This window comes from Coregonus clupeaformis, chromosome 29, assembly GCF_020615455.1.
Source record: "Coregonus clupeaformis isolate EN_2021a chromosome 29, ASM2061545v1, whole genome shotgun sequence".
Lineage (NCBI taxonomy): Eukaryota > Metazoa > Chordata > Actinopteri > Salmoniformes > Salmonidae > Coregonus > Coregonus clupeaformis.
In genome coordinates, this window is record NC_059220.1 from 14,743,928 (window position 1) to 14,768,782 (window position 24,855).

General features: G+C 45.7%; 1 protein-coding gene across 2 annotated transcripts in view; it reads left to right on the plus strand.

The window, feature by feature from the left end:
* LOC121544685 (coiled-coil domain-containing protein 85C-A-like) overlaps window positions 1-24,855 on the plus strand; it is a 59,393-nt gene that overhangs the window by 24,697 nt on the left and 9,841 nt on the right. The window contains exons 2-3 of one of the 2 annotated variants that reach the window (XM_041854747.2): window positions 17,013-17,092; window positions 21,607-21,699. In XM_041854747.2, coding sequence (XP_041710681.1) covers window positions 17,013-17,092; window positions 21,607-21,699 — 173 coding nt within the window. The remainder of the gene's footprint in view (window positions 1-17,012; window positions 17,093-21,606; window positions 21,700-24,855) is intronic. The other variant, XM_041854748.2, reaches the window with a different exon arrangement.

Here is a 24,855-nt window from a genome sequence, read left to right on the forward strand (position 1 = left end):
TCTTCCTCTCTTTCTGTCTTTCTGTCTTCCTCTCTTTCTGTCTTTCTGTCTTCCTCTCTTTCTGTCTTTCTGTCTTCCTCTCTTTCTCATTTTCTGTCTTCCTCTCTTACTCCCTTTCTGTCTTCCTCTCTTTCTGTCTTTCTGTCTTTGTCTTTCTGTCTTTCTGTCTTTCTGTCTTCCTCTCTTTCTCCTTTTCTGTCTTCCTCTCTTTCTCCCTTTCTGTCTTCCTCTCTTTCTCCCTTTCTGTCTTCCTCTCTTTCTCCCTTTCTGTCTTCCTCTCTTTCTCCCTTTCTGTCTTCCTCTCTTTCTCCCTTTCTGTCTTCCTCTCTTTCTCCCTTTCTGTCTTCCTCTCTTTCTCCCTTTCTGTCTTCCTCTCTTTCTCCCTTTCTGTCTTCCTCTCTTTCTCCCTTTCTGTCTTCCTCTCTTTCTCCCTTTCTGTCTTCCTCTCTTTCTCCCTTTCTGTCTTCCTCTCTTTCTCCCTTTCTGTCTTCCTCTCTTTCTCCCTTTCTGTCTTCCTCTCTTTCTCCCTTTCTGTCTTCCTCTCTTTCTCCCTTTCTGTCTTCCTCTCTTTCTCCCTTTCTGTCTTCCTCTCTTTCTCCCTTTCTGTCTTCCTCTCTTTCTCCCTTTCTGTCTTCCTCTCTTTCTCCCTTTCTGTCTTCCTCTCTTTCTCCCTTTCTGTCTTCCTCTCTTTCTCCCTTTCTGTCTTCCTCTCTTTCTCCCTTTCTGTCTTCCTCTCTTTCTCCCTTTCTGTCTTCCTCTCTTTCTCCCTTTCTTTCTTCCTCTCTTTCTCACTTTCTGTCTTCCTCTCTTTCCGTCTTTCTGTCTTCCTCTCTTTCTCCCTTTCTGTCTTCCTCTCTTTCTGTCTTTCTGTCTTCCTCTCTTTCCGTCTTTCTGTCTTTCACTCTCTCTCTTTCTCTCAGTCTGGGTCGAATTTTCATCGGAGGATGTCTGTAGTATTTTCCCTCGTCTCTGCCCAGTTATGAAACCAAAGTCTACTGTCATCCATTCTGGTATTAGTCTGATGATTATCCTTGTCATGGAAATGACATTTATCACAGTGGAAGTAAATGCCTTTTTTCCTGATTTCATAATGTCTAATTTGAGGATTTAGAGAAACTTTAATCATTTTAAGCAGTTTTCACTGTTATTTAGATATAAACTGAAACCACAGAAGCCACACAAATAAAACAGACTTTTCTAGTGGCTTCAATTACATTTTCCTTGTAATATTCCATGTGTAAGATCATTGAGCCCGTGTTGGTAATGATGCCCTGTTCTTTGCGTGACGTTAGCTCTAGCCAGCAGGGCTGTGGTGTGACACACACACACACACACACACATACACACACACACAGTGAATCAATATGGAAGGCAGCAGAGGAATCCACTAGAACTAAAGAGTAGCCAGGCCCTGGAGTCAAACAGTGAGGCTTGTTGCTAGGAGACATCCTTATCAATGCCTTGGTATGCCATCTATCTCCTCTCCACATTGTTTCCCCGACGATCGCTCTCAGCCCAGCCGTCGTATTTATTCCACTGTTTATTCCACTGTTTATTCCACTGTTTATTCAAGTCCTGTGTGAGGCCAGCCAACTGAGGCCTATTTGTTCAACTGTGTTTCAACTTTGAATGGTGCAACAGGGAGAAGGAAGAAGGCCTTGAGGCAATACTTTACTCCACACTACTTTACTCCAAACAACTTTACTCCACATAAACACCCATAGGTGTTTATGTACCAAGGTATTTGGCAACTCACAACTGGTAATTGTAGCCCTGTTAACACCTATGGGTATGGAAAAGTAGACCTAGATTATAGACCCTGGCACTCTGTCATTTAGAAGTAATTACACCTTCAAACTTGACCTTATAAACAAGCCTCCAGTCACTTAGTCATTGTGTGAGACATGCACACAGTTTCTCCCTGACTCCGAGTGTGTGTCTCACATGTCTGCTCCGTCCAGGGGGATTTAAAACCATGGTCCTAAAACCATGGTCCTGAGAGTTAAGAGACAATAACCTCAGGCCTTTAATGTAAATACAGCTCAGACTTTACCCAATAACCCAGAGTAATAAAGTAGACCTTACAACAGCAGTACTTCATGTTAACCCTAACCTCCACCCCTCCTACTGTTTATCTAGCTTTGATTCTCTAGCACAGCCTTAGAGCTGGAGACTGAAGATGAAGACTCTCTCTCTCTCTCTCTCTCTCTCTCTCTCTCTCTCTCTCTCTCTCTCTCTCTCTCTCTCTCTCTCTCTCTCTCTCTCTCTCTCTCTCTCTGTGTGTGTGTGTGTACACATACTTCTTTACCTGCACTAAAGACAAAAGCCCAGGGCTGACTTTAAACTTTGGACAGACTGTGTTTGCTTTAGCTAGCTGTGTTTATGATGCTGCTATGGCAGAGTTAGTACACAACGTGTTTGGTGTAGTTCACATACTGTAACAAACAGTCTGGGATGTTGTCACTGTGGAAAAGTACCTGCAGGGCTTTAGCTACAGTTTACACACTCAATAATACTTTTATTCTCAATGATTGGACTGGTTGTAAATACAAATATTTAGCACATCTTTGGAGTGGGGCACTTTGTGCTATTGAAGGCTACATTTCAGCCGTTGTAATAATAGAAAGCTAGCCTGGTCCCAGATCTGTTTGTGCTGTCTTGCAGGACAGCACACACTGATCTGGGACCAGGCTAGTAGAGAGCTGTAAATGTACAGTAGATTTATAGTGGTGAAACAGCAACAGCTAATCAACTACTTTGCTCTGTAAGATGCGTACAGCTTTTAGCCAGAGTCTGTATGTGTAAAACACAGTGGGATAAAATGGCTGTTTCCCATCTAAAGCCAGTTAGCCTTAAGCTTGACCTGGGACCAAGATTATGCTAACACTCATTGGATGTGTCCCAAATGGGACCCTTCTGACAACAGCTCAATTCAATAGTAGAAGTGTCTTCCCTCATTGTAGAACTATAAAGATACATATCAACCAGGGACAGACCTATAGTGCTATTCTAGTTCTGTTTGTGATGAGATGTGGTCAGGTATGGATGGATGGATTGGTGGGTTACTAAATGCTGCTAAATAACACAGGGGATTTAAACCTAACCTGACACATGAAGGTATGTATTGTATGTACACAACAATGCAGACTGTAGAAAGACTGTAGATAAAGCCTTTCTAGGTAACATAGAGGTGTCTAACATGCACCAGGTCTGGATCCTAGAGCAGGAGAGACGGGTGACGTTGGTTAAATATCAGATGGCCACTGCTGCTGAACCTTGGGAACTAGAGTTATCTTGCTTGACCAGACACTGAGTAGCCTAACGGGTAGAAAGACAATCTGTCTTCGTTGTAGCCAAGTTGTCATGGTGGTCAGGGCCGCACAATGTTTTATCTTCCCTTACTGTACCCTACTGTAGTGTACTGTACTGAACTCTGCTGTACCTTACTGTACTGTATTGTACCCTACTGTACCCTACTGTACCCTGCTGCACCCTACTGTACCCTACTGTACCCTGCTGTACCCTACTGTACCCTACTTTACTGTGCTGTACTGAACTCTACTGAACCCTAGTGTACTGTACTGTACTGAACTCTACAGTTAACATGACCATTATGAATTATGAAGTATTTCTTTTGATTACATAAATGCTTCAAAATTGATAAAGATGATCTCATAGAACAAAACGTATAAGATCTCCCAAGCCTGTGTTTACCACAGACCTTATTTTCAGCATTTTTTAAAATTTAAATACTACAAAAAAACCATTAACTTTTTCCATAGGCTTTGGCCAACTAGACCGGGCACGCGCGTGCATCCACGTTAGCCATCTCGCGCATGTTGATTTTGTCCATCCACACCAGAAGCGATCAGGACATGCAGGTTGAAATATCAAAACGAACTCTGAACCAACTGTATTAATTTGGGGACAGGTCGAAACACATTAAACATTAATAGACATTTAGCTAGCTAGCTTGCTGTTGCTAGCTAATTTGTCCTGGGATATAAACATTGGGTTGTTATTTTACCTGAAATGCACAAGGTCCTTTTTTTCTGGATCTTTGTAGAATTTTTACTCATTTTGAGTCAACGCAAAATCATGTGTTCTCTACTCTGACAATTAATCCACAGATAAAAGGGGAAACCTAGTTAGTTTCTAGTAATTTCTTCTAATTCTTCTGTTGGCTTTATATGGCAGTTGGCAACCAACTTTAAGGTGCATTACCACCACCAACTGGACTGAAGTGTGGACCTCAGTTCATCTTTCAATCACCCATGTGGGTATATGCTCCTAAAAACAAAGTTATATTATAGCGCCTGGCTACGCAGACGCTCGTTGATGTGCGCGAGCAGTTTGGATGAAATGATTGCTCTCTATTGCTCTCTATACCCTCTGCTTCGCTAACCCACCCCTCCCCCCTCCTTATTAGGAAACTACAGAGATGGATGTCAGAGCACGCTTATGAGCAGTGTGTTAGTGTTAGATTTTGACTAGCTAAATGAGAAATGCAATTAACTAAGGTGCCCTTAGGACTCAAGCTATCAGGTGATGTAATTTGTGGTCAAGGGCAATGTACGTACTCGGAAGCAAACATCCTGTAGCTGGAGACGTGGCTGGAATTTGCATGTTCCCTGAAGCGGCGTCATGAGCTTACATCTAGATACACAAACACAGGAGCATCAGATGTAGGTACATAAACACACACAGGAGCACTTGTCTCTCATGGAAATCTATTCAAATAGCAGAGTAACACAGTTTTTGTGTGGGTTTAGTGGTGCATTATGAAAAATAGGGAGGGAGGCGCTATAAGATTAGGTGTCAGGTTGCCTCCTTCCACGTGGCATTGGTGTGTGTCTGTGTGTGTTTGTGTGTGTGTCGTTGTGTGTTGATGTGTGTCTGTGTGTGTGTGTTTGTGTGTGTGTTTGTTTGTGTGTTGGTGTGTGTGTATCTTTGAGGGTATGAGAGGAGAGGAGAGTCATAGCTGTGTGTGTATGTGTGTGCGTGCTCTAACTCAGTGCTGTGCCTCATTAGGGGAGAGTCAGGTAAATTGAGCCATGTTTTACATTCATCATCACTCAAGGGAAATATAATATTATTTCTAACAAAGAGACAATATCTACATATATTTCAGGATGATGTGTGTCCCTGGAAGTAATCAGAATTAATGTAAACATTACAGTTTTGAAAAAATAGCTTGTCCCACAAAAGTGTTCTCTTGGCACAACTTAGCCCAGGTATAGGGTAAGTTAAACCGCTTACACAATTCTGTACTGAATGAAATATTACCACTACCTTTCATTTTTAAAACCATGTCTATCTTTATTTTCCTAACACAATTCAACACAATAGCTTTTTTAGTCTTTTAATCATTTTAAGCGTATTTTAACACAGGCTTAACACCTAACAAACACTTTGTACTTTTATTTTTTAACATTTTTAACATAGGCCAGGCCCTGTTGTTACCTCATATCACAGAGATAATGCCTTGCATTACACCAGGGTAGAAAACACTTCAATTTGCTCTACTTGTCATTGGCTCAACCATTGGCTCAAGTTACCCCAAGGCAAACAGTTTAACTATATTAGCCCACACAGCTACAATGATGCACTTTCATGCTAGGCTTAGGATCTCATATTGAAGCTTATAGCACCATGAAACCCCTAACACAATAAATTAATTTGACTTGGTGAAAATCTGTTTTTGGGCCCAACTTGCTTACCACTCTTTCCATGTGGTTTCTTCCTTCAGACTTCTTCCTTCAGAAATGATGACTTCGTCCAAAATATTTGGTCAAATGATTAATTTTATGTATGGTTTCCTAGAAACAAGGGTGGCTCAACTTACCCCTTTGGCTCAAACAGAGATTGATAGTGACAGCAGCGGCTCTGTGAAGGGATGGATGCACAGGGGCGCGTTTTCCCCTCTCCTTCCCTCGAACTCTCTCTCCATCTTTCTTTCTCTTGCTCTCTCTTTCCCTCTACCTCTCCTCCTCCATGGTTCTCAGTCCTGTAGAGCAGTGTAGAGGGGGAGTGTTTACTAACACTGGTCTCCACATGGGGCGTGTAGTGTAAGCAGACACTCCATCACCTTAACCACCTCCATCCACAGACTGTGAGTGTGATGGTGTGTGTATATTAACCAAACAACGTGTGAATACTCCCCCACATTACATTATCTAGCTTCTCTCATTCCTCCCTAAATATTTCCTTCACTCCCTCTTCTATTTTTCATCATCCCTACAACCCCCCCCACACACACACACACACTATCATCCCTATTCCCCCACTTCTGAGTATAGCTGGTATACTGTGAATGATGAGCTGGTATATTGTGAATGATGAGCTGGTATACTATGAATGATGAGCTGGAATACTGTGAAAGATGAGCTGGTATACTATGAATGATGAGCTGGTATACTGTGCACCCCTCTCTCTGGCAGCCTATAGTCAAATCAAATCATAGTTTATTGGTCACGTACACAGATTTGCAGATGTTATCGCAGGTGCAGCGAAATGCAGCTTATGTTTCTAGCTCCAACAGTGCAGTAATACCAAGCAATAAAATAAAACAACAATACATGCATAATCCAGAAAATGTACGAAATTAAGAAATATCAGAATGAGCAATGTCAGAGACCGGAATACAAATCTATATACATACAGTATATAGTGTCACTGTCCCCCCCCCCACCCTATGACACCTGATTCAGACAGCCCCTCTGCACATCTGTCTCCAGCAGCCTCTACCTTGTCTGTGTCTGGGACAGAGCAGAGGGCACAACCCATCCATAAGAGTTAGCAGGAAGTGGACAGCTGCTGACGGACTGTAATTCTAGGATGCCCTCCTCTCCTCTCCTCTCCTGTGGTCAGCATTGTCTGTGTCCAGAGACAGGCTGTGTCCTCCAGAATAAGTCATTCATTTGATTTAGTAGGCCATGGTGCAGAACACAGTTAGCCTACCATTTATGATGTTGTTCTGTAATGCAGTTTATGTAACTGGGCGTTGCCGTGTGTGTGTCAATGGTCGTGTGTATGTGTGTCTGTGTGTGTTTGACCTTAACAGCCCTGCAGGGTTCACATTTTATGTCTGTGTTATGGCTTTCAGTCCAGGTCAGGTCCCACCAGGTCAGGTCCCTTAGGGAGTGTGAGTGTGTGTGTGTGGCTTGTGTTTATTTTAATGTTTTAATTATTATTATAATTTTTTGGTACTTTTTACCCCTTTTTCTCCCCAATCGCTGCAACTCCTGTACGGACTTGGGAGAGGCGAAGTTTATGAGCCAAGCGTCCTCCGAAAGGGTCTGTGTAGGGCCTGTGTAGGGCCGGTGTAGGGCCTGTGTAGGGCCAGTGTAGGGCCTGTGTATTGCCTGTGTATGGCCTGTGTAGGGCCTGTGTATTGCTTGTGTAAGGCCTGTGTAGGGCCTGTGCAGGGCCAGTGTAGGGCTAGTGTATTGCCTGTGTAGGGCCTGTGTAGGGCTTGTGTAAACTTGTGTAGGGCTTGTGTAAACTTGTGTGGGGCTTGTGTGGGGCTTGTGCAGGGCTTGTGTAGTGCCAGGGCCTGGTTGAATAAAACATCTTAAGTTCATTTTACATTTTACATTTTAGTAATTTAGCAGAGGCTCTTATCCAGAGCGACTTACAGTTAGTGAGTGCATGCATTTATTTATTATACTGGCCCCCCGTGGGAATCGAACCCACAACCCTGGCATTGCAAGCGCCATGCTCTACCAACTGAGCCCCCCTTATCTTTTCCCGTAAAGTTTCCTTAACTTTAAGTTAGTTGTACAAAACATTTTAAGCAAATGTCCTCCTTAAATTAAGTGAAAAAGTTAAGGGTTGTCCACGAGGTCCCTTAAGTGCTTCATTCAGTATGGATATCAATGTAACAGTATTTGTGGAGGTGAATATATTGCTTTCCTCTGCCCTGGTTTCAAAAGGAAACATCCACCAGCTAAACAATGGAAGGTACACACACAATCCATGGCTACAAAGCTAGCTGGCTAGCTAGCTACCTACTCCGTAAGTTAGCTTGACATGCTAGAAAGTCATAGAAACCAGTTGAGAAGAAAGTAACTAAAATAAACATGTTTATTATATTCTGAATCATTTGGTTTCTCCTGTCTTGAATGTAGAAGTTATATTTTGCGATCTCCCAAAATAAATGTGAGATCTTTGACGAGACGTTCATTCAGTGAATCAGGTCGTCTCCATGGTAACCAGATACTCTTTCTGCCTAGATGCCTTCAAACTACCATAAAACCAAATATTTTATACTAAACCAAGATAGACCACAGCCTGTCGTTTCCAATAGGAACAAATGAGTCAAAGTGGGCAGAACAAGCAAGGAGGTCGGCAGAGCCAAGCACGACCTAGCGAGAACCTATTGGCGCGATCTAGCAACATCTACATATTTTTGTTAGGGAACGCCTCCTCTGTGAAATGTGTGGGTGCAATAACTCAATTCGCTTTTGCACTCCTTCTAAACAACGCGATTTTTAAAAACTTTTGCAAAGGGTCAAGTCTACAAAACCTTGTCCACTCTGTTCGTTATAGATTCCAGTTTTAGGAACAGAAAACTGTATTGAGATCAAATGTTTCATAGATGAGAAACATTTCTGAACATCGGCCAAAATCCATCTCGTTCCATCTTCTCCCACTGCCGGCTGGTAGTGAGTGGAAACGCCAAGCTGATGCTTCACATTTATACATCTGGTGAAATATCTGTCTCATTGTTCTATCTGTGGTAAAACCTCTTAAATTATGCCCTTACCTAATGTTTGAGGCGCTCTATGCAACACCCTTAAACAATTCCTTTAGGTAGGGGAAAAATATTCCTTAAGGTAAACCCTTAAGAGAAAGAGAAACACTTAAGATGCTTTATGCAACCGGGCCCAGGACTCAGTCATCAGAACCTTATGGCCTTAGAGTCAGGCCACGTCAGGTTACTATAGTGACCCTGTGAACAGACAGAGTGGAGCGTAACAATACAGCATTGTTTGCCTGCCCCACCGGCCCCTGTGTGTGTGTGTCCATGTGAGTGAGTGTGTGTGTTTTCCCTTCCCCACTAGCCTCTCTAGTCTTAACTCCACCTACAATGTACTGTAATTGAAATCATTACTGGGTCTACCTTGCAGCTGCAAGTGTGTGTGTGGACAAAAGTGTGTGTCTGTGTGTGTGTGTTTCCAGGGCCCATGCTCTACCTCCCCCCTAACTGTAATTGAAATCATTCCTGAGTGAGTTCACCTCACTGAGCTCAGGGCCTTCTCCTTTATTGTACTGCTGTAAGGGGGACTGCTATGAAGAGAGAGTAGGGGTGTACAGTATCCTTATGTGATAGTCTCAAAGTGTGTGTGTGTGTGTGTGTGTGTGTGTGTGTGTGTGTGTGTGTGTGTGTGTGTGTGTGTGTGTGTGTGTGTGTGTGTGTGTGTGTGTGTGTGTGTGTGTGTGTGTGTGTGTGTGTGTGTGCGCGCGTGCGCGTGCGTCCAGAGGTAGAGTAAGAGTCGTTTTTGACTAGGCTTTTTTAAATGGCAGAAGTAGTGGGGGAGGCGAGGTGACCTCATTTGATTTAAATTGATTCCATAACTGGAGGTCTATCTGTAGGGTTTACCCAATGGTTATGTTTCAAGTTTTAATGTCACGTACACAAGTAGTGAAATGTCTTTCTTGCGAGCTCTAAACCCAACAATGCAGTAATCATTATCAATGTAGTAGTAAAAATAACATAAGGTAGAACAAAAACACACAAGAAATAAGAAATAAGAACACGAGAAAGTAAGAAGCTATATACAGGGTCAGTTCCAATACCATATTTACAAGGTGCAGGGAGACTGGAGTAATAGAGGTAGATATGTATAGGGGTAAGGTGACTAGGCATCAGGATATATGATAAACAGAGTAGCAGCAGCGTATATGAGGATTGAATGTAAATGTGTGTGCATGTTATGTGTGTGTGAGCACAAGGGCACATCGACAGATTTTTCACCTTGTCGGCTCGGGGATTCGACCCAGCAACCTTTCAGTTAAGCTTTGTTCACACTGTATGCCTTAATGCTCAAATAAGTTTGGTTTTTCAAATCCGTTTTGGGAATACTGACTGTCCAAACAGCAAGTTACAAGTGACCAAATCGTATTTGTGTCTGTTCCGACAGCAGTCATTTGCTGACATGGCTACGCTAGTTGTCATAGTAACGATGGGTGTGTACACAGTGGTGTAGGCTGATTGGTGGTGGTGCTCGTGCTTCATATCACTCATAAGTTATGTAGCAAGCTAAGGTTACAACAATGCCTGCCATGGACGTTTCCCAGTTGCTTTGAATGTTCAAAATCATAGTGTAAGAACACTTTAAAGTCTCAAAGGATAAGATGATCCAACTTTCAAAATGTGTGTCACAGTTCCCTCAGCCAGAACCCAGAAGCAGACCAGGACAAGGAGAGTTGAACGAAAGTGAGGGTTTATTCAGATAACAAAAAGGTGCAGAATAATCCAGGGACAGAGCGGGCGGCGTGGGTGAGTAGTTGGGGGTGCAGTACTTGGTCCAGTGATGGCTCGGCAGCCGCCGACCATCAGGCAGAGGTGGGGTGAAGGTTCCGGACGTGTGACTGCAGGTGGAACAAAAACGGAGGTAAGGACACAAAAAACTTCGACAAAGTACAAAACAACCAAAACTCACGCTAGCACTCAAAACTGATACGCAGATACACCTACTGTTCATGGCTAACGATCCGGCAGGAACTGGATGTTGGGCCAGAGCCTAAGAAAGGTGCTGATTAGGCCCAGGTGTGCAGATTGCTAATGGGAAGCAGGTGCGGAAACCAGAGCGCTCCCCGGAGCGTTCCCGAACCCTCGGGAAACTGGAGATTACGACCAGGACCCGACTCAGACAGCCGGGATCGTTACAGTACCCCCCTCCGGCCGAACGCCACCGGGCGGACTCCCGGAGCGCCAGGATGGAGGCGGTAAAAGTCCCTGATGAGATCCGCATCTAGGACCTGTCGCCGTGGAATCCAACTCCTCTCTTCAGGACCATACCCCTCCCAGTCCACGAGATACTGGAAACCCCGGCCCCGCCGTCTGGAATCCATAATGCGACGCACCGTGTAGGCAGGACCACCTCCGATCATCCGAGGAGGAGGAGGAGGAGGCGGAGGAGGCAACAGAGGACTGAGGAAGACAGGCTTGAGGCAGGAGACATGAAAGGTGGGATGGACTCTGAGCGTCCTCGGTAGTTTGAGTCGCACTGCCACTGGATTGATCACCTTCTCCACCACAAACGGACCAATAAACTTCGGTAACAACTTCCTAGACTCAGTCCGTAACGGAAGATCCCGTGTGGCCAACCAAACCCTATCTCCGATGGTATAGGTGGGAGCGGGGGTCCGGCGACGATTCGCCTGGAGCTGATACCGGTCCGAACCTCTAAGGAGTGCCTTTCTGGCCCGATGCCAGGTCCGGTGGCAACGACGAATATGGGCCTGAACAGAAGGCACAGAGAGCTCCTTCTCCTGAGAAGGGAACAGGGGAGGTTGGTAGCCATACAGGCACTGGAAGGGAGACATCCCAGTGGCAGATGTAGGGAGAGTATTGTGGGCATACTCAACCCAAGGCAACTGAGAGGCCCAGGAGGTGGGGTTGGAAGAGACCAGACAGCGTAGCGTGGATTCCATCTTCTGGTTGGCTCTCTCCGCCTGACCATTGGATTGGGGGTGAAAACCAGATGTGAGACTGACTGTAGCTCCAATGGCCAAACAGAAGGACTTCCAGACAGCAGAGGTAAACTGAGGGCCACGGTCGGAAAACGATATCACTGGGCAAACCGTGGACCCTGAAAACCTCCCTGACCAGGATCTCGGACGTCTCCGAGGCAGAGGGAAGCTTGGCAATAGGCACAAAGTGGGCGAACTTGCTGAACCTGTCCACGATAGTCAGAACGACCGTGTTCCCCTCAGAGCGGGCAACCCCGTGACGAAGTCCAGGGCCAGATGCGACCATGGACGCGGGGAATAGGAAGGGGGTGAAGTAGTCCAGAGCTGGGCCGATTGGTACTCTTATTCTGCGCACACACTGGACAGGCAGCCACAAAACCCCGAGTATCCTCGGCCATGGCAGGCCACCAAAAAGCGTCTGCGAAGAAACGCCATTGTCCGAGCCACGCCAGGGTGACAAGCCATCTTACTGGCGTGGGACCATTTGAGAACAGCAGGACGAACCGACTCAGGCACAAACAACCGACCGGGTGGACCGTTACCGGGACCGGGCTGAGTCCGAAGGGCCGCCAGCACCTCCTCCTCAATCCTCCACATAACTGCTCCCACGACGCAGTTCCGGGGAGAATTGTCTCGGTCTTGGACCCACTCTCCTCCGTCTTGGAGAACATCCGGGACAAGGCGTCCGCCTTGCCGTTCTTAGATCCAGGTCGGAACGTCAGGACAAACTTGAATCGTCCGAAAAACAACGCCCACCTGGCCTGACGGGAGTTGAGACGTTTAGCCGATTGCACGTAAGCAAGATTCTTGTGGTCAGTCCAGACAATAAACGGTTGCTCCGCCCCCTCCAACCAGTGGCGCCACTCCTCCAAGGCAAGTTTCACCGCGAGAAGCTCCCGGTTACCCACATCGTAATTCCTCTCCGCAGGCGAAAGGCGACGAGAGTAGTAGGCGCAGGGATGGAGTTTACTGTCCGTGGAGCATCGCTGCGACAGGATGGCGCCAACTCCCACATCAGACGCGGTCCACTTCAACGACGAACTGACGGGCCGTGTCCGGTTGAGAGAGAATCGGTGCGTTGGTGAATCGCCTCTTCAAATCCAGAAACGCTCGATCCGCCTCCGGATTCCACTTGAAGGTCCTGATGCTGGAAGTCAAGGCAGTTAATGGAGCGGCCACACGGCTGTAATCCCGGATGAATCTGCGGTAGAAATTCGCAAACCCCAAAAATCTCTGGAGTTGCAATCTCGTACCGGGCTGGGCCCATTCCAGAACCGCTCTAACCTTCTCCTGATCCATCCTAATCTCACCCCTGGAGATGATGTACCCGAGAAAGGATGTAGTGTGGGCGTGAAACTCGCACTTCTCGGCCTTCACGAACAGGCGATTCTCCAACAATCGCTGCAGAACCTGCCGGACATGCTGGACGTGGTCGGAAGGTTCCTTCGAGAAGATCAGAATGTCATCCAGGTAAACAAACACGAAGAGACCGATCATATCTCTCAGGACGTCGTTCACCATACTCTGGAATACCGCTGGAGCATTGGTCAGTCCAAACGGCATCACCTGATACTCGAAGTGACCCATCGGTGTATTGAAACCCCGTCAACCACTCGTCCCCCTCTCTGATCCGGACCAGGTGATACGCATTGCGTAGGTCTAGCTTGGTGAACACCGTAGCACCCTGTAAGGAGTCGAAGGCAGAACTCATCAAGGGCAGGGGATACTTGTTCTTGACCGTGATGTCATTCAACCCCCGATAATCAATACACGGTCGAAGAGAGCCATCCTTCTTTCCCACAAAGAAGAATCCTGCCTCCAGGGGTGATGACGAGGGACGAAACGAGACCAGCAGCTAGGGACTCCTTGATGTAGGTCTCCAACGCCTCACGTTCAGGTCGGGAGATACTGTATAACCTTCCCTTGGGGTAGACAGCTCCAGGAACCAGGTTGATGGCACAATCATATGGTCGGTGGGGAGGAAGTGACAGAGCCTTCTGCTTACTGAAAACTTCCCCCAAATCGTGATATGTCTCGGGAACCAGGGACAAATCTGGGGGTTTAGCCTCAATCACCTGACTGGGAACCGAATGGGGGCAGGCAGTCTTGAGACAGTTAGCATGACAATCAAGGCTCCAACTCGTTACCTTGCCCGTCACCCAATCGAACGTGGGATTGTGTTCCTTCAGCCAGGGGTATCCAAGGACCAGAGGAACATGGGAAGACGGCAGAATGAAAAATGAAATCATCTCAGAATGATTCCCCGACAACCGCATCTTAACCGGTTCAGTCCTCATCGTGATACGTGCCAGACTACTGCCGTTCAGAGTGGTCGCTTCAATGGCTTCCGGCAATTGCTCCTTGGAAAGCCCCAGCTGTTCCACCAACTCGGCATCAAGAAAGCTTCCATCGGCACCTGAATCGATAAAAGCGTTAAGCGCTAAGCTCTGATTCCTGTTCACAAGGGTAGCCGGGAAGCGGGGTCTGACAGAGGTACTGAGAGGTTGAAACTGGCTCGCTAAAAGTCCTCCCAACTTTAGCGAGCCGGGCAGTTTGACGACCGCCGGGAACAAGTGGAGATGTAATGTCCCGAGCGACCACAGTAGAGGCAGCAGTTGGTCTTACGTCTATGTTGACGCTCCTCCTTGGTTAACCCGTGCCGCCCCACTTGCATGGGTTCAGAATCGGGAGAGAGGTCCTCTCCACTAATCCTTAGTGGTGGAGAATGATCGACGTGTTCTGGTCCACCACCCGACCCGACTGGGAACTGAGAAGCTGATCGATTGGACGGACCCCATTGCTTCTCCCTCCTTCGCTCTCGGACTCGATTATCCACCCGAATAGACAAGGCTACCAAGCTGTCCAGGTCACTAGGCTCCGGATAGGAGATCAACTCATCCTTGAGCTGCTCCGACAGGCCCTGGTAAAAGGCCGCTTGCAAAGACTCCTCGTTCCACCCACTCTCCACAGCCAACGTCTTGAACTCGATCACGAAGTCGGCCACGCGGCGAGTTCCTTGGTGAAGAGAAAACAGACGCCTAGCTGCGTCCCTCCCTCGGACGGAATGGTCGAAGAGCTTCCTCATCTCGGCCGTGAACCCCTGGTATGAAGCCATGCAGGGATCCTGTCGTTCCCAAACGGCTGAAGCCCACTCCAGCGCTCGACCACGCAGCAACTCAATCAAAAGGCTATCCTAGCCTTGTCAGTGGCATAAGAGTAGGGCTGTAGATCGAACACTAATCCACACTGCATAAGGAAGGAACGGCATCTTCCCAGCTCCCCCTCATATTTCTCCGGCGTCGGAACCTTGGGCTCACGGAGGGACACAACTTCAGAAGCGGCAGGCGAGATGGGTGAAACCGGTAGTGGGTCCTCCACCGGACACTGGCGTTGGTTCTGGACCTCCATCAGGCCGGTAGAAAGGTTCCGAACTGACACCGCGATCTCCTGTAGTACCGTGCTATGATGGCCCAACATCTTCTCCTGCTGGGTAATGGCATGGCGAACGGAGTCCAGGTCCGCTGGGTTCATAATTGGCCGGATCGTTCTGTCACAGTTCCCTCAGCCAGAACCCAGAAGCAGACCAGGACAAGGAGAGTTGAACGAAAGTGAGGGTTTATTCAGATAACAAAAAGGTGCAGAATAATCCAGGGACAGAGCGGGCGGCGTGGGTGAGTAGTTGGGGGTGCAGTACTTGGTCCAGTGATGGCTCGGCAGCCGCCGACCATCAGGCAGAGGTGGGGTGAAGGTTCCGGACGTGTGACTGCAGGTGGAACAAAAACGGAGGTAAGGACACAAAAACTTCGACAAAGTACAAAACAACCAAAACTCACGCTAGCACTCAAAACTGATACGCAGATACACCTACTGTTCATGGCTAACCGATCCGGCAGGAACTGGATGTTGGGCCAGAGCCTAAGAAAGGTGCTGATTAGGCCCAGGTGTGCAGATTGCTAATGGGAAGCAGGTGCGGAAACCAGAGCGCTCCCCGGAGCGTTCCCGAACCCTCGGGAAACTGGAGATTACGACCAGGACCCGACTCAGACAGCCGGGATCGTTACAATGTGTCCTTTTCGGCTAGCCACAGCAGTCAACTACCTAGGTTGTTCAAAAGCAATGCACTATATAGGGAATGGGGTGCCATTTGGGACCCATCCCTTGTCCAGCAAGAACGTAAACTGGATTTTTGTGATTTACTAGTCATAAGGTCAGAGGTTATATGGTACATGAGATGAACTCTGGCTTGTATCACGGCCTTCACATCTTTATGTCTACCAGCTAGACCATTAGTCACCTTGGCATTGGTCTCTCTCTCTCTCTCTCTCTCTCTCTCTCTCTCTCTCTCTCTCTCTCTCTCTCTCTCTCTCTCTCTCTCTCTCTCTCTCTCTCTCTCTCTCTCTCTCTCATTTGGAGGGAGAAATGGAGGAACAGGTGTGTTCCTGTGTAGGGCAGAGAGATCCCCTCTTACTAAGTTTCAGTCATCACCATGGTCGTCACACACACACACACACACACACACACACACACACACACACACACACACACACACACACACACACCTCTACAGGGCCTCCCCTCTCATTAAGGTAACTACTGAGACGGATGATAGAGCATGCTTATGCAGAGAGAGAGAAAGAGAGGGTGTGTGTGTGTGTGTGTGTAGAGCCTAACAATCACTGCCATTGCTGATACAGTCCCCATTTAAATAATAAAAACCAATATGTTTTCGTGCCACTGAAGAATTCCAGAATTCCTTTGGTTGATGTATTGGATGTAGATCTCTCTAAAGTATATAGTTGTGCAATCTGGTATTGAGTGTTGGGTATCAGCAGTTTACAGGGGTAATTTTAGGATTACTGGAGCTCTAGACACAACATAATCCTCATGGGAGAGTCAACAATAGAGCTGGTGGGGGATTAAGGCTGAGACGACTGCTGAGCATCACACAAACAGAGGGACCCAGAGCCCAACTCAGAATACATTAAACACAGCCTAATTGGTATTAGCAGAGACTGGAGTGAAGCTGTGTTTCAGAGCCAGAATGGACACCTGTGTGTATGGGTTGGTGAGAGGAGTAGGAATGTGTCACGGTTTCAGACATGTGGTTTAGATTTGACAGAGTCTGCATCCCAAATGGCATCCTATTCCTTATATAGTGCACTACTTTTGACCAAAGCCCTATTAAAAGTAGTGCACTATAAAGGGAATAGGGTACCGTTTGGGACACTGTCATTGATGTGAGACAGGCCTTGGATCAGTGGGACTGACTGACATTCTTTTACATTATGTTATCTCTACCTCTTTTCTTCCAGATACGTCTTCCAACTACATCAGGCAACTGGAGACCAAGGTCCGCATCCTGGAGGATGACAACATGCAGCTTCTATCACAGGTAAAACTCTGCAGCTACTGTATGTTACCATGGTGAAAACTATCACCGCTCTGTTTTTCAATTTTCACTCTCTTCGCCCTCTCTCTTTCCTCTTAATGTCTCCCACTCTCACTTTCTCAAACCTAAACTCTCTTGTGGGAGAGGCAGAGAAGGCAGCAGTGACGAGAGTTTCATTTTCAAAGTACAAACAGAGAATGAGAGAGATGTAGTGGGAGTGAATAGCGAAAGCTAAATATTGCCAAGTAATCGGGTACATAGGGGAGATATAGAGAGAGGGAGGGAGGGAGAGAGAGAGGGAGGGAGAGAGAGGGAGGGAGAGAGAGGGAGCTTGTTTCTACCTGCTGGGATGATATGGGTAAGTGAATAATTCAGCATCACAGTGAAAGTGAGCTTTAATAATGGATTGGGATAAATGATGGGAGAGCAAGAGAATTCAGTCATGAGATGAATGTTTCATTGCTTCTCATTGCCATTCTGTCTGGGGTCTGATTTCACATGAAAGGAATCCGTGAGGAGCAACAACAAGAACACACACACGCATGCATGTACGCACACACGGACACACGCACACACTTGTACCATCTCTACTCTCTACTAGGAGATCTTAGAACACATACACACAGGTTCACACACATTTACTCACACATGAATGCACACACATACACACTAAAGTACATACCCGAGAGAGATGGATGCTACAGGGAAGAGAGTGCACTCAGAGTAGTAAAGAGTTTTAGTAACATTGTTACAACCAGAGGGAGCATCATTATGACATCAGCTAGAGGTGAATAGAATAGTTCTGTGTCCCCAAATGCCACCCCCTTGGTTACTGTTGCAACCTCTGACAACATTTCCCCGGGAAGCCCAATTCCCCCTTCTAACCACTGGCAAAATCTCCTCACAAAGATCTCAAACTGTGTTTTTAATACAAAATGAAATTAAACACAGACAACCCCTTGCTAATCAGGAGACGCTCTGGTGTGTTGTGGTGGACTGTCATTACAATTGCTTAATGGGAACCTGGTAAAAATTAAGGTTGTAGCACAGAGTTTCTAAACCCAGAGGTGCAACAGCGCGAGACTTCCAGAAACACTTGCGAAACAGACCAAGCAAACCAGATCGGGCTTTGGGGTTTGAGAAGTCAATGAGAGAAGTGAACAATTCTTCCTTAGTTGTTAATTGTCTTGAAATCTAAAGACACAACCTAGATTCCAGCCAATGTCTTAAGTAGTTGAACTTGTTATTACTCCAACCTCATGAAAGTGACAAACTGACACATTTTCATTTTTCGTCAAAAACAACTTAATGTCGAAGGAGTGCCTTTGATTTGATGGTCAGCACATGCACAGTTCGGCGAGAGACGACCGCTACACACATGTTTTTCTATGCATGAGCTTAGCTAGCCAACGTCACCATGACATCACCTACAAGTGTAAACGAGGATTTCTATTGGAGAAGCAGTTTCTGCCTATCTTCATACTGTACTGTCTTTGGTTGTAATGTGGCTAGCCACTGGATGGCTCTGAATGCACTGTCAGCATGCAGCCAAAGTTACTAACCAGTTTTAGAGCTAACTAGTGCTCTCAAATCGTATCCTGATGTCGACAGCAGATGAGAGTTGTATTCATAACATGGCTAACTTAGCTAGCTAACATACAGTACATTTAGAAAAAAACTAATTATATTAACTGGCTAGCTAGCTAGCTAGCGTTAGCAATGTTGGTTGGTCAATAAGACAGAGCTAACCAGCTGTGCTAGCAAACAATGTAACAAAAATGTAACAAAAAGTATAATTTTGGGTTCTGCATTTCAAGAATCACAGAAGCAAGTACCGCTGGTGCACTGTTAAATTATTTAGCCATTTAAACAATTAATTTTGGGATGAAAACTCTGTTTTTGTAATTCCCTGAATGGCTGTGATGAGTTTCAAAAGTGAGCTTGTCCGAGGTGTTGGACTCGACGACAGTTGCTATCCATTGGAGCGCTGCAATTGTTTGCCTAAAATTCTGGGGCCTACAGCAGCACATAGATCTTTTGCACAGATTCTGTTAGACCTGGGCCCTAAGTGAATCTTATTAAGACAAAAATAATGGTGTTCCAAAAAAGGTCCAGTTGCTAAGACCACAAATACAAATTCCATCTAGACACCGTTGCCCTAGAGCACACAGGAAAAACTATACCTACCTCGGCCTAAACATCAGCGCCACAGGTAACTTCCACAAAGCTATGAAGGATCTGAGGGCCTTCTACTCCATCAAAAGGAACATAACATTCGACATCCTGGCTAAAAATACTTGAACCAGTTATGGAACACATTGCCCTTTATGGTTGTGAGGTCTGGGGTCCGCTCACCAACCAATAATTCACAAAATAGGACAAACACCAAATTTAGACTGCATGCAGAATTCTGCAAAAACAACTTAAAACAGCAAATAATGCATGCAGAGCAGAATTAGAAGGAAACTTGCTAATGATCAAAATCCAGAAAAGAGCTGTTAAATTCTACAACCACCTAAAAGGAAGTGATTCCCAAACCATCCATTACAAACCCATCACCTACAGAGAGATGAACCCAGAGAAAAGTCCCCTAAGCAAGCTGGTCCTGGGGCTCTGTTCACAAACACAAACAGACCCCACAGAGCCCCAGGACAGAAACACCATTAGACACAACCAAATCATGAGAAAACAAAAATATAATTACTTGACACATTGGAAAGAATTTACAAAAAAAAAAAACGGAGCAAAATGGAATGCTATTTGGCCCAGTGGCAGAATACCTGATCACTGTGACTGACCCAAAATGAAGGAAAGCTTTGCTCAGTGAGCATAGCCTTGCTATTGAGAAAGGCCGCCGTAGGCAGACCTGGCTCTCAAAAGAAGACAGGCTATGTGCATACTGCCCACAAAATGAGGTGGAAACTGAGCTGCACTTCCTAACCTCCTGCCAAATGTATGACCATATTAGAGGCAAATATTTCCCTCAAATTACACAGACCCACAAAGAATTCGAAAACAAATCAAGTTTTGATCAACTTAAATATCTATTGGGTGAAATATCAGTGTGCCATCACAGCAGCAAGATTTGTGACCTGTTGCCTCAAGAAAGGGCAACCAGTGAAGAACAAACACCATTGGAAATACACCCTATATTTATGTTAATCTATTTTCCCTTTTGTACTTCAATATTTGCAGTGTTACAACACTTTACATAACCATAATATAACATTTGAAATGTATGTATTCTTTAAAAACTTTTGTAAGTATAATGTTAATTTCTGATTGTTTATTATCTATTTCACTTGCTTTGTCAAGATAAACATACTGTATGTTTCCCATGCCAATAAAGCCCTTTAAATTGAGAGACTGAGACTGAGATAGAAAGACACACACACACACACACACACACACACACACACACACACAGCCTCTGAGGGGCCCAGGCAGTGACACAAACACACTCAGACAGATTACACAGGGCTTTTGTACTGCTGCGATAGCCCCAAAGACGACCGTTCTGTGTGTTTGGCTGGCAACATGTTGATCCGTTATGGATGGGGATTCTACGCTCCACACAAAGAGAACATAAAACCCTCAAAGAGAACACATAATCCATCCTTTAGGGTAGCAGGTAGCACAGACCTGGCATGGAGCCTAACCATAAGGAGTGTTTTCTAGCTGAACTGAAGGGTTGCTGTGAGCGGTGGATAAATGCAAAACAACACTGAATAGTTCAGAACAGATCCTGATATCTTGATAACTCTCAGTATGGAATCTAATTAAACCAGTCTGTGGTACTTCAAGAGTCCTGTATGGGTACTGAGGGAAACTGACCTTTGATCTCTGACCTCAACTCACCTGGGAATGACCTCTCTTTATGACGCAGCTGTTCTTTAACACTCTTTAACTCACAAGGGTGTCATCACAGTGACCTTACTGCCCTGCACAGATAGATACACACGCACGCACGCACACACACACTGCACTCTGTAAAAAAGAGGCCAATCCTCTCAAAAGCCGTTGTATCCCCAAGGGCGCAGTTTGTGTTTTTCTTTCTATATACCCTTTATCTTCTCTCTGTTATTTTTAAAGGCAGCTAACCAACGTCACAGTGTCCTGAGGCAGAGCGATGCCATTTATTGTATCCCAGGCAGGAGGATTCAAAACACATGCTGGCCATTTTCAGTGATAAGATAGACAGGGTATAAGTGAACTGAACTGAACTGACTGCTGTCTTACAAGGTGTCCTAAAATGGCCTATGGACAATCCTGAGCATCATCCTCTCAACTTCTGTCCTGATCTCCTCACTCTTGTCCAGAGGAGATCAGCAGATCATATTCTCCTCTTGGCCTTCTGTGTGCACTGTCTACTCCTCTAAATGTGTTCTCTCTCTCTCTCACTCTCTCTCTCTCTCTCACTCTCTCTCTCTCTCTCTCTCTGTCTCTCTCTGTCTCTCTCTCTCTCTCTCTCTCTCTCTCTCTCTCTCTCTCTCTCTCTCTCTCTCTCTCTCTCTCAGCAGACTAACAGTGGTGATCTGAAGTGTCTGAGGAAGGGTTTCTACCACTCTGAGTCTCAGCTCTCACAGTACCAGCAGGATGCACTGCAGAATGTACGTACAGTATGCGCCAAACCACTCCTGGTGTGTTTGTGTGTGTGGTCTGTGCACCCTGTCACCCCAGCCCACTCCCTCTCCCTGCCCTGACCACTCTGTTTGGCTCTGTGGATAAATCCTAGCTCCCAGAAAACCCTATCTGTTTTGAGCCGATTTGCAGCCGATTTTAATTGAACAACAATTAGTGGTCGCTGTGGTAACAGCAACCGTAACAGTGGTCACCGAAGCAGAGGTCTTTGTGGCAGCGGCGTTGGATTTTTATTTTATGTTCTCACTCCGGCTGATAAGGGTCAAGGTCAGGGGTCATGATCTGTCAGGAAAGATCAAAGCCAACAGGGAAAGACACACACGGGGGACACATTGATGGAGAGTGAGAGTTCTGAAAACTCCGAAATTTGGAAGGCATTTCCTGAGTCTCACATGGAGTTGAAACCAGTCCCCAGATTTATATTTTCTCCCTCCATCTGTACTTTCTTCCTCTTATTGTGGCCTTAACTCCTTTGAAGTGCTTTAAGAGTTTCTCTCACTCCAGAACTGAGTTGGTATGTGGCTGACCTCTGTATCACTTCACAGACCTGCTTTGAACTGGACTTTCAAACACTTTCAAACACTCTCCAGCTCCTCCACATTTAAAACGTGTACCATCTCACTTTCCAGTATTGAATGTCAGTCTCCAGTAATATGGACCTTTACTCCAGCCCTGTCTCTTTCATATTCCACCCTGAGCCTGAGAGTTAAGAGACAATAACCTCAGGCCTTTAATGTAAATACAGCTCAGACTTTACCCAATAACCCAGAGTAATAAAGTAGACCTTACAACAGCAGTACTTCATGTTAACCCTAACCTCCACCCCTCCTACTGTTTATCTAGCTTTGATTCTCTAGCACAGCCTTAGAGCTGGAGACTGAAGATGAAGACTCTCTCTCTCTCTCTCTCTCTCTCTCTCTCTCTCTCTCTCTCTCTCTCTCTTTGTCTCTCTCTCTCTCTCTCTCTCTCTCTCTCTCTCTCTCTCTCTCTCTCTCTCTCTCTCTCTCTCTCTCTCTCTCTCTCTCTCTCTCTCTCTCTCTTCATTGGCATGGGAAACATATGTTTACATTGCCAAAGCAAGTGAAATAGATAATAAACAAAAGTGAAATAAACATTTAAAAAATAACAGTAGATTACACTCGCAAAAGTTCCAAAACAATTTCAAATGTCATATTATGTATATATACAGTGTTGTGACGATATGCAAATAGTTAAAGTACAAAAGGGAAAATAAATAAACTCTCTCTTAATTTCTCTCTAAATCTCTCTCCTTTATAGCCCAGAGATTTCACCTGTCTCTCCATTGCTTCCATGTTTAACCAGAGGTCATCCCTTAGAGACCACTAATTAAATTAGCATCCCTCCTGTCAGAAGGGCAAAGACTCAAAGTTCTCTCCTTCTCTTTCATCCTGCTCTTTTCATCCCCCTCTCCAGCTCTCACCTTGTCTTAGTCCTTACTCCTCTTCTTCCTCCTCATCCTCCTCCACATCCTCATTATCATCCTTTCCTCTACGTCCCCCTTCTCATCCTCCTCCTCCTCCTCCTCCACCTTCCACATCCTCATTATAATCCTTTCCTCTACATCCTCCTCCTCCACCTTCCACATCCTCATTATCATCCTTTCCTCTACATCCCCCTCATCCTCCACCTTCCGCATCCTAGAGCAGAGAGAGGAGAGAGAGCAGAGACGGAGTGACAGAGAGGAGATGAGAGAGAGCAGAGAGAGGACAGAGAGCAGAGGAGAGGGAGCAGAGACAGAGAGAGGAGAGGAGAGAGAGCAGAGAGAGGAGAGACAGAGAGGAGAGGAGAGAGAGCAGAGACAGAGTGAGGAGATGGAGCAGAGACAGGAGAGAGAGCAGGGAGAGGAGAGGAGAGGAGAGATAGCAGAGAGAGGAGAGGAGAGGAGAAGAGAGATAGCAGAGAGAGGAGAGGAGAGGAGAGGAGAGGAGAGGAGAGATAGCAGAGAGAGGAGAGGAGAGATAGCAGAGAGAGGAGAGGAGAGAGGAGATACGGAGAGGAGAGAAGAGAGAGCAGAGAGAGGAGAGAGAGGAGAGGAGAGGAGAGAGCAGAGGCAGAAAGAGCAGAGGGAGGAGTGGAGTTAGAGCAGAGACAGAAGAGAGAGCAGAGAGAGGAGAGACAGAGAGTAGAGGAGAGGAGAGGGAGCAGAGAGAGAGGAGGAGAGAGGGGAGAGGAGAGAGAGCAGAGGAGAGAGAGCAGAGACAGAGAGAGGAGAGGAGAGGAGAGAGAGCAGAGACAGAGAGAGGAGAGAGAGCAAATACAACCCATATTTATGTTTATTTATTTTCCCATTTGTACTTTAACTATTTGCACATTGTTACAACACTGTATATAGACATAATATGACATTTGAAATGTCTTTATTCTTTTGGAACTACTGAGTGTAATGTTTACTGTTAATATTTATTGTTTATTTCACTTTTGTTTACTATCTACTTCACTTGCTCTGGCAATGTTAACATACGTTTCCCATGCCAATAAAGCCCTTCAATTGAAATTGAGAGGAGAGAGAGCAGAGACAGAGAGAGCAGAGAAGAGAGGAGAGGACAGCACTCTTGTTTAGCTAATCAGAACTCTGATTGGTCCTGATAAAAGTCCTCTGGAGTCATCCTGGTAACCTCTCAGGTAAATAATGAAGAGCGTGGCGTGTGTGTGTTCTGGAGTGAAAGACAGACAGACTTTAGACTCCTGTCCTGATTAGCATGGCTTTGAACTAACTTCAAACACAGAAGGTGACGCATTGAATAATGCATAATCTCTCTCTCTCTTTCTCTCTCAATTCAATTTCAATTTCAATTTAAGGGGCTTTATTGGCCTGGGAAAAATATGTTTACATTGCCAAAGCAAGTGAAATAGATAATAAATAGATAATAAATACATAAAATGAACAGTAAACATTACACTCACAAAAGTTCCAAAAGAATAAAGACATTTCAAATGTCATATTATGTATATATACAATGTTGTAAGGATGTGCAAATAGTACAAAAGGGAAAATAAATAAACATAAATATGGGTTGTATTTACAATGGTGTTTGTTCTTCACTGGTTGCCCTTTTCTTGTGGCAACAGGTCACATATATTGCTGCTGTGATTGCACACTGTGT